The sequence below is a fragment of the Chaetodon auriga genome, chromosome 9, assembly GCF_051107435.1.
Source record: "Chaetodon auriga isolate fChaAug3 chromosome 9, fChaAug3.hap1, whole genome shotgun sequence".
NCBI classification, from domain to species: domain Eukaryota; kingdom Metazoa; phylum Chordata; class Actinopteri; order Chaetodontiformes; family Chaetodontidae; genus Chaetodon; species Chaetodon auriga.
The window spans coordinates 16279999-16294225 of NC_135082.1; the positions used below are offsets into that span (position 1 = coordinate 16279999).

Below are 14227 nucleotides of genomic sequence, written 5' to 3' on the forward strand. Positions count from 1 at the left end.
CATTCTATTTGTGTCTCCCTCCGTCTCTCTTTCATAACTCACTGTCTCACTGTAATTCACTATATTCAATCAACCCTTTCTCTCCATATTTTATCGTTCCCAGCCTTCACCGACTCCTCTTTATAAATCATCCCATCTACCTGTCTCTGTCTGTCAAGGTGTCAGGATGTTACTCTCTCCCTCTCACAGTCTACCTGTTTATGTCTCGCTAGTTTCTCGACTGCTTTCTCTTGTGCCGCCTGCTCAAATGTGTTTTCTGGGAAAAACAAAAAAACTTTAGATATTTATGATTTGCTTTGCTGCACGGGACTCATAGGGAGGAGATACAGTGGAAGGCTGGATATACAAAGCACCGGGCTCTGACACTGGAGACTGGGGTTTGTGTCCTGCGTCTCACGTGTTGTTAGGTTTAGCCTTCAAAAGCACTTTGTTAATACGGGGAAAGTTTTTAGTTTTGCTTTATTAGTCTAAGTCGAAGCAGTAAGTCTAAGAGTCTGCAGACATGCTAGCGGCTCTGTGGGGCTTTATTGAAACACGGCAGTGCTTTGAGTTAATTGCTATCAGCATGCTCACATGCTCACAATTACAATGCTAACATGCTGATTTAGGCACAATGTTTACTATCTGTTCTAACTTAGTTTAGCGTGTTAGCATGCTAACATTGCTATTTAGCATTGCTATTGTCAGAAGCCAAAGAACTGGACAAATTAAGTCAGCTGAAAGTCAGAGGAGCATCAAAGTTATTCAAGTTCATCCAGAGAGGAAACATGAATATCTATAGTCAGGGGATCACCAAAGTAACCAGGAATCATCCTCTGCAGATCATGAATATCTGTACCAAATTTCATGGAAATCCACCAAAATGGCCTTAGTTAGTGAGACTGGACATTGCAGGGAAAAGAATATGTTGACACAGTTTGCAGATTTCATCATACACGTTTCCTCTGTGTATTAACAGAATTTGGTCAGAACTTTGTTGCACATGAATGGAATTTTTAGTAGACAGCGTCACAAACAAGCATTTATTCACGTTAACCCGTTGAAAACAGTCATACATGTCTGCTTCAGTTTGCATAAAAGAAGTGCTGATGGTGCTGGTTTTTAGCCTTGGACTATGCTTACTAAAGTGAAGCTGAAGATTCAGGTTACAGCCGAGCCAGAGGGATTACATGCCCCCCGAGGAGAGATGAAAATTTACAGTTTTCAGCAGTAATATGGATCCCTGCTGGAAACACGCACACACGTGTTCGTAACTGGTTACACCACACACCTTTAAACTCCCATCTCACTAATACACAGTACATGTCTGTGCACGCACATGCACACATGTTGCAAACAGACACACTTTCAAACACACTCTTCACCAGCCCACCACATAGACACACGTACACTCTGTCACACAATTACTGACAGTAATGGCACAACACACGCCATTACACAGTGGGCCATCAGTGTGCAGCCAATAACACGGTAGTCTTACTGTGTTGAATAGCAGATGCATTCAAGCTTGCTGCTCAGATGAGATCCTGCTGTAACTCGATTCTTTAATTTCTATTGTTTTAATATGAAGTTAATGATATTTATTAGTGCTGAGGTCAGATGCCGTCTCAATATGTAATGTGTTTAAAGAGTGAGATTAAGAAAAAAACAAAATCAGTTATTGTCTGCACTGAGTCATTTAGCCCATATTATCCCAGTGTGAAATCGCTCATATCTTTCTAATATTGCTTTTCATATTTTCATATTGTTGTGTTCATACTGACTCATACTGTCTCACGCTGATGTTTCGTGCATGGATAATCCACACTGTGAGTCATAGATTTAAAATCCAGACCATTTCCATGCATATGGCTTGGGGAAAATATTTTGTTACCACCATATTTGTGGTTTTTTAGTGCTGTGATTGACAGCTGAAATCCTCCAGTTCAAATCAAGGAGCTGAAATGACTTCATGTCCACTGGCTCCCAGCACAACTGAGACTAATTAGTAATGCTTTAACAGTTCTCCATTTTTTTTTAAAATTGTATTGTAATTATTTAATTTTATTTAGAGAAATTGAATATTTTAATATTCAGAAGAATGTGCTGACTAAAGAACAAGGTCTCCACGGCACAAATTCATGTTTATAATGAAGCTCTCCCACTTAATTGATTGAACCAGCTGTAAACTTCCTGTTGGCTCCGTCTTGTCTGCCCTAGCAGCCTGTGTGCATGTTGGTGTATGTTCATGTTGAATATGTGTGCTAGGCGAGCATAAATTGGTGAATGTGTGTGCGATTGTGTTTGCATGAAGAATACAGAGATATAAAACAGCTATGTAAGCCGCTGACCTCCTCTCTCATTAGAGGGAAAAGTCAATGGTCTCACTTGACTGGGGATCGATGAGGCACGTGAAGGACGTCCAACTCAGGTAAACCACCGATAGAATCGTAATTCTGCAAGCAGGGAAGGCAGACGTTCAACACAGACAGAGCACTGTGACAGGCCGTAAAGGTGAAAGGGGAATTAATCGAATAAATGGAGAGTTGGAGGGACTTATTTGTTTTTTTTTAGAAGATGGATGGATTTTTTCTGTGATCACTTAAATGAATAAAGGTGTGCTTTAGCACTGATGTGCATGTTTTGAAAGTGCATTTTGGTTTGGACAGATCCAATGAAGAAGATGTGGCAGCAAAAACCTGAATTTTTCTATAAAACCAACTTATCTGTGTACACATACACACAAACAGTGCAGGGTCTTGCTAATCATGCTGCCACCAGCTTTCTAATCCATTTACAACTATGTAGAATATTCCAGATTGAGGGTATCACATGTCAGCACTGTCCCCTTGATATTATTCATACGTGAGAAGGTGAGCAGGAGCCAAAAAGACAAAGGAGTGCCTGATGACGTCTGAAAGCTTCACTGAAATGCTGCTAATCAACAATAATGAAGCTCTTATGATGATTTAATTTGTGACATAACCTTAATTAAAATGCTGAAATGGCTCACTTACAGTTATATAACGTATCATTATCCCAGCATGATGATTCCAAGCCTTCAGTTCCTCTTGAAAATGATGTCTAGAAGTAATCCATTCGTGGCTGATGTGCAGTATGCATATGTGCTCTGCCTCTATAAGAATAAACATCCCACTGTAAATTGGAAATATACTGTAAATCTTGCCTGCAGCTTCCTTGACCACCTAGTTAACCACAGAGCCTAAAGGCTGTCACACAGAGCGCCTAATGTCAGGACTCCTTGAGGCTGTTTAATTGAATGTTATATTCTGGGGATATGACGTAATATACATGGATGGAGAGTCTTGGTTTAATGCAGTCTGAGTAGGCGTTGGCCGCATGTAGCTCTTCATTGAAAGTGTTAGCTTTCCTGCATTCTGTAGCTCATAATAATAATAATAATAAATAATAATAATAGTTATGTCAGATAATATTACATACTATGGCTTTGTCTGGCATTGAGATCTCGCTTTAAAGATTAGCAAGTTCTTCATATTTTTGAGCAGGACCTGATCATTTCTTCTTTCCTGCATGGCTCTCTTCTTGCTTCACTCTTTACTTGGCTTTCCTCTTTTTGTCATTTGTGTGTGTGTGTGTTCCTGTGTGTGGGCAGCAGCAGGTGTGGAGTGACTGAGAGGAGAGCTTTGTGCCTCATGTCCCATGGTGCAGGAACCTGTCACTGCCACCATTGTCACTGTCGGTCAGTCTCTGTTTCCACCTTGCCGTGCTCTTTCTCCATAACCACTTCCCATTCTCCCAGGGCTATCACTTGTCCAAGTTGTGTGCATTTTTAATTAAACTGTGTACACTGCAAAAATGTACTTTGAAGCAAGCTGCAATAGAGTAGAAATATTTCACAGTCACTTTTCTTTGGACAACAGAGAATGTGTGTCTTTGTGTGCTTGATGTCCTGATGTCCTGATGTCCTGATGCCCTGATGTCCTTGATGTCCTTGTCCTGTACATATCTCCTTTTCTGCACCTACTTAACTTGTACAGTATGTACTCCAATACACACACACGCACACACATGCACAGAGTCCAGGACATGTCCTGCTGTGATGTATGTAAGCACTGATTGCGGGAAAGCATGCACCTTCAGATAAAGTGAGGCCAAAGCCTGAATAATTCATCGCGTAGCTCCGCCTTGGCCAACCCACACATCCCTGCTCCAGCACCCGGAGCCAAGGCTGATAGCAACACACACAAACAGAGGAGAAATAAATTACAACACGTAACCCCCCAGAAAAAGGTAAATCACTCAATCTGAGGAAAGGCGGGAGGACAAATAAAACCGGTCCATCCAACAATTCTGTTAAGATGCAGGCCATGTTCTTTTGTCAGTGTTGAATGAAGCTCCGGGATGTTTCAGACACGCTGACGTTATCTCTCTCGCAGGGGATTGCATTGTGTGTGTGTGTTGATTTGTGTGTGCATGTATAGGTGTATTGTTGGTGCCTTTATACTGTATACGTATATAGAGTTCATTGTGTGGACTGAAAAGTGAAAAGGACTGTCCGCTCTAACATGCGCTTTGTATGGCCTCGGGACTTGGCTGAATGTGTGTGCATGTGTGTATTTCAGGGGCAGTTCGTGTAATAAATAAAAACTCTGAGCTACTTTTCATCTTCTTTTGTAGAGTTTTCTGTAATATCAGTGGTTTCCTTTTTCCTTAATGCTGTGTTTGTGTGGGCTTGGCATCTTGCTGGCAAATGCTTCTTTCATTCACAATGTACTGTTACTCACACTAAGCACCTACAGCAGCCTGGGGGAGGATGCTATTAACATTCAAACTCATTTTTGCTTTTATGTGATATTTTAATCCAATTTTAGGACAATGTTTTGCAACCTCTATTTATACTCTATATCTAACGAAGATTTTATGCTTGTGTTCCTTAAATGTTGTTTGATTATGAGGTTTTTATTCAGTTAACTCTGTGCAGGTTATCAACAAGTGAGAAAACATCCACTGTCAGTAAACATGTCGTCTGAGAGGAGGAAGAGAACCTGGTTATGTAACTGTAAATGGGGGCAACTAAGACACTCAAATAAACAACATTAGTTTTTCTGTTAGAAGAAGAAGGATAATCCGAAACAAATATAGAACAATGATAAATTGTATTTCTATATCATTTTCCAAGTGTCATAATAAACACAAGTCTGAGCGGACTTTGACTCTTTTCAGCTGCCTTTATGTTATAATAAAAAGGAGCAAAGAGGAAGAGAGGAGATGCTTTCTTCCAGCTAGTTGCTACAGAGGAGAAAAAGTTTTTACGAGAAGAGAATTTTGGCTGCAAACTGTACAAGGAAAGGAAGGAAAGTTCCAACTTTGCCCCCTCACGCCTTCAGAGTTCACGCTCTGAACGACACCAGAGGAGCTACTCTTTAATACTGGATTAGAGTTCAACTGGAGTGCCAGAGCAGGCATTTTCTTTACTGTAGGTAGTGTTTGCTACTCTAAGACTTTTTGTGAGCGCAAACTCGATTTTGTTCAGTGGTTTTGCTGACTTTGGTGGGGTTTGTGAGTCTGGAAAGCAAGCCACACCCATCTCAAAGTTTAGATACTTGAAACTTATACAAGACCTGTCCATGCCTTTATATCATCCCAGCAGGTTTTAAATTGCAAAGCCTTGAAGGAGGCATCTGTGGTGTTTTCTCATGCAACTGATTTGATTCCTGTTACTGCGTATTTGGCATAGCAATGGAGGTGAATATTTAATTTCACTGCATCCTGGATTTCGCCAGGGTTTTAACTGGAGGTAAAGGACTGGAACGGCAGGATGTAACTCCACAGATGGCTGGGTAGATAAATATCACCTCACTGCTGTGGTAAGCTGAAACAGCACAGACTGGCACATTTAAACAGGTATACAAATACACACAAAGACCAACAGCAGTGAAGATATGACAAATATAATAAATAAATAGAATAATAAAATATAATAATAATATAAAAAATCTAAAGAAATGACTGTAAAACAGCTATAATTTATATTTTTTATCACAACACTGTGTGAAATTAAAGCTGATGTGAAAGAGGTCATCCATAGTGATGAACCTACAGAGAATTATCGCACAAACCTGCAGCTCCGCTCTGCTTTATTGACCTTTATAGTGAGTTTTAGCTGATTGCTTAGTGGCCCGTTCCACAACTTTACTGTTTTAGTTCACTCTCACTGCTCTCATCATGTTGATTTGGGCAACAGCAGGCAGCTGTTTCCAATGTACACGCTTTTAAAACCCATTGTACACTACCTGCTCAGCACCAAACAGCAGACGAACATGGTTAGTGACCAGCTGGTGAACAGAGTGGAGCATTTAGCTCCTAAAGAGGCCGATATTCCCCTCAGGAGTTGGTGGAGACCAAAAAGAGAAGAAAAAAGCAGAGTGAATGTTGAACTTCAGTTCATCAGGTGGACAGAAACACGACAAATGTTCATGTTGTCCTGTAACTGCTGGATGTGTAAATAAGCAAATGTTTGGTAGCAGGTTTGTCATATTAACTTAGAAGGTGATGATATTGTCAAGGTTGTGTTCACACACAATATCTGTTACTGTTTTTCAAATTAATGTCCTATGCCTTTGACTAAGTGCTTTTCTTATTCCTGAATTTGTCCTGTTGATTGGATCAAATATGCAAAGATGACAGAATTACCCCCCCGTGGCTTCTTCCATCACAGTTTACATCGTTTACAAGGTTATTATATTATGAGTCTTTGTCTCTCTGCTGCTGGTACAATTTGACAAAGCTCATTTGAAGTAATTGCCAGCTTGTGGTGCCCAAGCAAGCAAGGCAATAAAGAGATTTAGGCAAGACAGAGCTGTAGCTCACAGCAAGATGATGAAATGACTTTTGTTCTCTCCCCAGCGCGGATGAGCGGTTCGATGCCACCTTCCACACCAACGTGCTGGTGAATGCATCAGGTTACTGCCAGTACATCCCTCCTGGCATCTTGAAGAGCACCTGCTACATCGACGTGCGCTGGTTCCCGTTTGATGTACAAAAGTGTGACTTGAAGTTTGGCTCATGGACGCACAACGGCTGGCTGCTGGACCTCCAGATGCTGGATGTGGACACGTCCACCTACATACCCAACGGGGAGTGGGACCTTGTGGGTAAGAAAGAATCAGTTATCAGAATCCAGTGTGATTGTGTAATTCAGTAAGTATATTTAACATAAAACTGATGCTTCAGTTGTCTCCAGAGATTTCTTGAGATGAGCTGAAAAGTTTGAAAAAAATTCTTTTAGAGGGTGTAAAAATACAGAACAACAATTGCTGCTATATTCAGTCTGTGCATTACAAAGTGGGATAATCCATCCATCCATTTGACAAAGCTGAAATATTCAGACATACCTGACCAAGACTCTCCCCAACAGGTCAAGCCTTGCCAACTTCCTGTGTCCAAAATGAAGTCGAATGTATTATTTTAATATTAATGACTTCACTGTGGGATCATTTGGATGGTTGTAGCTGGATGAACTGGAAAGGGGAGAATTTTTGGAAGACCACCCAAGCAGAGTGTTTCCAGCTGGGGCAGAGTAGCAGCAGATCCCAGTGCCTGTGCCCCCTGGGGTGATGGTTAGCTGGAAATGGGTGTCAGACAGCACCAGATGGCATGCAATGGCAAGGTTTGACACATTGGCAGGTGTGTAGCCAGGCCATATGTGAGAGCACCACACCGCATCCCCAGAGTTTGAGTTGTAGGTGAGACAGTGCAGTTATCCAAAAAAAAAAAAAAAAAAAAATTCTGCTGATTTTTTTCAACATTTTTACGAATAATACGATGTTAAAATAAAGGCAGAGTGAAGCTCCGAGCCTGATCTAACTCAGATCCACTTCAGCCCACTTCTTCGATCTATTCATCCGTCCCCATGAGCAGATGCATGGAGAGAGAGAATCATTACAGTTGTTAATTACAGTAATTAGTCAGATGGTTTTCTGACTTACATGCATTCTAAAAGCTATTTAAATCTTCAACTTGAATAACTTTGTTAGTCCACAAAACTCTGTCTGACCTGTGTGTGTGTGTGTGCTCCTCTCTTAGGTGTGCCAGCCAAGCGCAATGAGCTGTACTATGAGTGCTGCAAGGAGCCCTACCCTGATGTGACATTCACGGTCACCATGCGCCGCAGGACTTTATATTATGGCCTCAATTTGCTCATTCCCTGTGTGCTGATCTCGGGCTTGGCCCTGCTGGTCTTCTTGCTGCCTGCCGACTCTGGAGAAAAGATTTCTCTGGGTGAGGGGGGCTTAAACAGATGTAAACACAAATATTCTGTCACTGATCTATGGAGCAAAGATAAAAAATAAGATTTTTGTATTGTTTTTAACTTCAGGGTAAGTAAATCAATCAAAACATGGAGTAGTAGGGTTTTAAAACACCACAAACAACATCCAAAAATTTGCTTGAATTTGTTCAAGCTTGTCTCCAAACATCCGTATGAATCACGTAGCGAGCCATGAACACATGCATGTCGAATCACATTTCAGTAATTGAAATTCAAAATAAGAGCTTTGCCACCAAATCCACTTTGGATTTCCCTCAGTGCCAGTGAGTTTTGATGAATATCCATCTGTGGATGAGCAGTCACCAGTTACAGAGCGTACACAGTACATGGAGCTGTAATCTACCCTGGACACATCAGACGAGCCAGCAGCTGATAAATGGTGGTAGTCATGAGAAAATAACAGATTACATAGATAAGTTATTACAGGACTGATTTCATGCACGAGAGACCCTGATCACATCATCATGTATATGCTTACGGCCTCCCTCTCTCTGTCTCAAGGCATCACCGTGCTCCTCTCGTTGACTGTCTTCATGCTCCTGGTAGCCGAAATCATGCCCGCCACGTCTGACTCCGTTCCTCTCATCGGTGGGTGACATTTATTTATGCCTGGGTCCACGTGCAACATATTTAAGTGTGCATGAATGTAGAATGACCCTCTTATGAAAAGTTCACCAAACAAATGACATAAGGTTTGCTGAGAAATCGATTCAGTATATCAACACACAGAGTCTTTGTTCCAGTAAACACCAGTAATATAAAACATGCATTACTTATTGAACGTTTTCAACGTGGGCAGTTGCCTGACCTCTCTATACACTGCATACGTTCTCTTGAAAAAATAATGCATGAAGACCCATGCTGGTGTGTGGCCGGCTTTGGTTTGAGTAGCCTGAGGGCGTCTATACATCATTCACAGTGCTCCTGGATGGTGTGTGGAGTAAATTTGGTGGCCAGAACTAAAGCTGTCAGCACCATTAATAGGCTGTGAAATGTCTGATTCTCCAGTGGGGAGGCAAAAAGGAAAAGAGGATGGAAGAAGAAATAATGGATGAGGGGAAGAAGAAGGCTAAAGGGCTAGAGTTCTGCTTTTTAGGAGCAAGCAAAGAGGCAGATGTGTTCGCAAGGTTAACACTTCTAAATCATCACTGAAAGCTTAAGGTCAAGAAGAAATGTGTGCTGCATGTGTGTGACAGCGTGTTTACATGAATTATAGCTGCAAACCTGTTCATCATGTGTCATACTGGTTTCACTCAGTCAAAGTGAAATGTAGTGTACATGAACTGTGCATTATGTGAGTGTAAGCAGTGTTTGGCCATGCTGAACATAGTTGCCACTACATCAATGCAACGATAACTGCCCTTGTTGAAGAAGCACTTGATAAATGCTTCATCAGTAGAGTGATTAATCTGTTTTTTATTTTTATATCCCATGACCTCAAGACAAGGCCAACTGGGACACATTTAGCAGCCTGGTTAAAATGACTCATGTCCCTTTGCAACACTGTGGCCTAATGTAGATATGAGTTATTGTAGCTGCTTGAACTTGACTGTAAATATATAAAGCAAGTGGAACCAGAATCAGGCTGTATGTCGTTTATCATCAGCCTTTAATCACCAGATAAGCACAGAGTGCTCATTTGAGTTAATTTAGTTAGACCTCTCTTATCTGGTTCAAGACCATTTGGCTGAGTTGATTTTAATTCATTTTTAAATTAGTTAGTCCAGCCATGATCAACAACGTGGTTCGTGACCGAATGTCCACGATTATGTTTTGACTTATTATGCATCGTATCTGTAGGCTGTCGTTTTTCTGACTCTTCTTCCATAAAGACAGGCATAGTGAGCAGTGATTGACCATAAAGCGGTCAGGACCCGCTCATAAACACGTCCTTTAACACCATTTTCTGTGTCCCGGCTCTTGTCTCTTCCATCATCTCTCTCCTAACCTCTTTGTTTCATCATTTTCTGCTTCGACTCTCTCCTGATCCATCTCTTCTTGCTTAAGCGTCCCCTTCCCATTTCCTTCCATTTCACTTTCCACAATCCCCCAAAAATAAGGTCATAACCCCTAACTTTATGAGGTCACATAAAGTTTGACTTTGCTGCCACTGCAGTAGCTGAAGTTGTATTTATCTGTTAGCTCTCCTTTATTCACAGCCACTAGCAAACAAGAGAAAGAAGGGCAGGCCCACAGATAAAGTGTGTGTGTTCACTGAGTGCTCCCCTCCTCTCTTTCTGTTCCTTAAAAAAAAAAACAAAAAAAAAACATCCCTCCAGAACCAGCACTAATCTCTCTCCTCTACTGTTTTTTAGTTTGTTTACCCCTTTTTTTCTGTTTTGTCTCAAATCTTGCACAGATTTTATTTCCCCTGTTTGAGTGCAAGTGCGCTTCTTCTCCCCCTTGGCAATATAACCTATTGCACGGATTGATCAGACTCGCTTTCCTTTCATGTTAGAGTGTGAAATCAACCTATTTTGGGAATTCAAGCTTAAGGTTTTACCTGTTCGTACATGTTCATGAAATGTGAGCATGGGGTAGTTTAAGAGGGCCTGAAAAGGGAAAAATATTACAACAAGTTAGAAAATGTGAAAACAACTGATAAGATGTAAAAACTTAAGGCATGTTAATGTTGATGTTTTCTCTGCAGCCCAGTACTTTGCCAGCACCATGATGATTGTGGGAATGTCTGTGGTGGTGACAGTTATAGTCCTACAGTTTCACCATCATGACCCTCAGGGAGGCAAGATGCCCAAGTGGGTAAGTGACTGATTTAAGCTGATAATCATCACTATTGTGACTGACAGCATTTAGCACAAATATCTGTGTGAGTGTGTTATTGTGTGTGTGCACCACTGACACTCCCTCCTGTCAGGTTCGCGTGGTTCTGTTGAACTGGTGTGCCTGGTTTCTACGTATGAAGCAACCTGGCGATGAGCGCAAGCGACCTGGTTACAAGTACCGTCACGCCTCCCAGCACCACTCCAGCACCAGCTCCATAGAGATGGGCACTGTGCCGAGCCTCAGTGTGCCCCTCTCTCAGACTTCCTGCCCACCTTGCCCCACAGGCACCTCCAATGGCTCCATGAGCCTCTACTTCAGCAACTACCACCCCATAGAGAGCTCACACTGCCCACCTTCTAGCGACTCCGGGGTAGCACTAGCAGGACGAGCCCACGGCTCCCCAAGTGATGAGGCTGAGCCACCTGGAGGAGTTGGCAGTGTTGGAGGTCTGGGGATGGGAGGGGGAATGGGCATCAGCATCCCCCCACCAGAGATCCAGCGCATCTTGGAGGAGGTGTCATACATAGCTCAGCGGTTCCGGGACCAGGATGAGGCTGAGGCCATCTGCAGCGAGTGGAAGTTTGCGGCAGCAGTGGTGGACAGGCTGTGCCTGGTGGCCTTCTCTCTCTTCTCCATCATTTGCACCTTTACCATTCTCATGTCAGCACCCAACTTCATAGAGGCTGTTTCAAAGGACTTCACATAGCTGGCTGCAGCAGCAGGAGAGAGATTAGGGATAAAGAAGAGATTAAGAGAGAAAGTGGGTTGGGGGGGAAAGGAAACCATAAAGAGGGCAGTATGTGGTCCCCAACCTACAGCTGGACCACCCCATTGGAAAAGGAGGTGGGCCACACAGCCTTTTATGAAAATTTCTAACATTTCTGGAAACTTAAAGTAAATTGAAGTTTGCAGCTTTGCCAAGCTTCTGAATCATGTAGTCAATCAGGAAACAAAACATTCATTATTGATAAAATACTAATTACAAAGACAGATCATTATGTCATTTATCAAATTCCAAATTAAACATAAATTCACTCCCCCACTCTGTTTTGATGTCAGAGATGTTCACAGAGATGTCAGGCATGCTGGCTGAGGAGACTAAAGGCAAAATTTTGGGAATTGCTGGGGCAAAAGAGGAGATTTTGTATAGATTTTCTTTCTTTTTTTTTTTTTTTTTTACATTGAATAAGACATTCAGTTAGGGGAAGATAAAATGGATGTTAATTGTCTTTAACACTGTAAATATCCTTGTTTTATCTACACTAGTGATTTAAAAACAGCTTAATTTACTGTACAGTGGCACATAGAGCACCACAGTTCACCTCACTGCTGCTGTAGTTCATTTCAATCGCCCTAACTATTGTCCCGTATGTATGAACGCATATGCGCACGCATTGCCTCAGTCTGAGCTCATACACCAACTGTTCACCTTCTGAACCCTTGATAAGGAAGTCACAGACTTTTTCTGATGATGTACCATTGCTGTAATGATGTAAAATGAGATGTTTCACTGTGAATTTTATCATTTTTGCTTTTGTGTTTTCGATCAACAGAGTACTGGAAGCACATTGATTGCTTTGACACAAGTCTAGAGACAGTAGGAATGCTTATTCTGGATCACTTTTCATTTTGTCTCACCTGTCATATTTTGACCAAAATAATCTGTAACATAATCAAAATAATGTCCAAACACTGTTTGTAGTACTGAAACGTCCAGTAAATTGTATCCAAAAGCACTGTGTTAACTAGTTGATACTGGTTTTGACCAGTTATACAAAATGCACAGGTGTCTTTCTGAAGTACAGTCATGTACTGTATGTTTAACTGTACATCACATCTTTTCATCAAATCGTTGAGTCAACTGTACAGGTCAAGTAAACATTGTCTAACTGCTGTAAAAATACACAAATTCATGTATGTTAAAAGATTTGCAGGATTTTGTACTTGATGGACTTTACTGTACATAAACAGTCACTGAGGATGAAGAGGGATGTGACTTTTGAACCTCTCATGCCACAGACTGTGGCGGACAGCTAGAGGAAAACTTCACATCCCCATCCGGCCCAAATCACTGGAGAACACACTGTAGATTTATAAAAGGCCCCAGTGTCAGTAAGTTTCATCCTTGTTTTGTAGAAGGAGCCGAGTGACTGATTCACAGAACAAAGTTGTTAATGTGTTTTGTTCCATCTCCACCTCCCAGCCACCTATTTGTCCTAGCTACAGTCATTGGTCTCTTTATCTCTGTCTCTGTTATTCCAAGTGTGAGTTTTTCGCTCTCTATGTCAATAAAGGTTTATTTATTCTCTGTATAACAGGCTCTGGATAGATCTGTGAGACAGAACATGGAGGGACTTGGTTCAGTCTGCGAAGAAACCAGTAGTTTGTTGCCACAGAAAATAGATTATTAAGTACAATAACAACTAAGCCTTATAGGTTCACTCTGGTGAATAATTTGAAATTAGAGCATGTCATGTTGTGGCATTGATAGTATTATCCCAAACACAAACAATAGCTGCTACCTCTTCTGTACAGCTGCAGGGTTAAATAAATCAGCCACAAGCTTTTGCACCAAACCATAGTTTTAAGTCTGTTAAGCTCCAGACGTTAAAGCTCAGTCAGTCAGTTGCAAGAAAACAGATCAGTCAGATGCATCATGTGCAAAATTTAATAATGATAATACCACGGAAAATAGGAATAACTGGTAGTGAAACAGTTGCGGTAACAGCATAAATGTCAGTCCTCTCTGATTATTAGGAAGGCTAATGAGACATTAAAGTGTCTGCTGTTTGTGTCCCACAGGGCTCTTAATCTCCAGCGTTTATCACAGTGATATATTCACTATGCCATCATGTTAATGAGACGGGATGTGCTCACCTTGACAGGAAGGCAAAAAGTGAAATTCAACTAGGAGTTACTTCAGCCATTTTGGAAGAGAAATCTGTGAAAATGCCCCTAATTTCAACAAGGTTTTCTTACAGAGTGCTATAAAACTGTCTTTGGTCTCACATAAGGAAGGAAATAAAAAATTGAAGGAGAGAGGAAATCAAATAGACATCTGAGCTCCAATATGCCAAATGAAAGCATGCAAGACAAAAAATGTGGGGCATGTTTTCCTTCTGTGATCTAGGAAATCTGCTCTGATTTCTTTTT

The 14227-nt window shown here is 41.4% G+C and overlaps 1 protein-coding gene across 1 annotated transcript in view; it reads left to right on the forward strand.

The window, feature by feature from the left end:
• Nucleotides 1-13385, forward strand: part of LOC143325521 (neuronal acetylcholine receptor subunit alpha-7-like) — a 33457-nt gene extending 20072 nt beyond the window's left edge. The window contains exons 5-9 of the mRNA XM_076738633.1: nt 6868-7115; nt 8047-8241; nt 8792-8878; nt 10941-11050; nt 11166-13385. Coding sequence (XP_076594748.1) covers nt 6868-7115; nt 8047-8241; nt 8792-8878; nt 10941-11050; nt 11166-11780 — 1255 coding nt within the window. The 3' untranslated portion in view covers nt 11781-13385. The remainder of the gene's footprint in view (nt 1-6867; nt 7116-8046; nt 8242-8791; nt 8879-10940; nt 11051-11165) is intronic.
• Nucleotides 13386-14227: the final 842 nt, after the last annotated feature.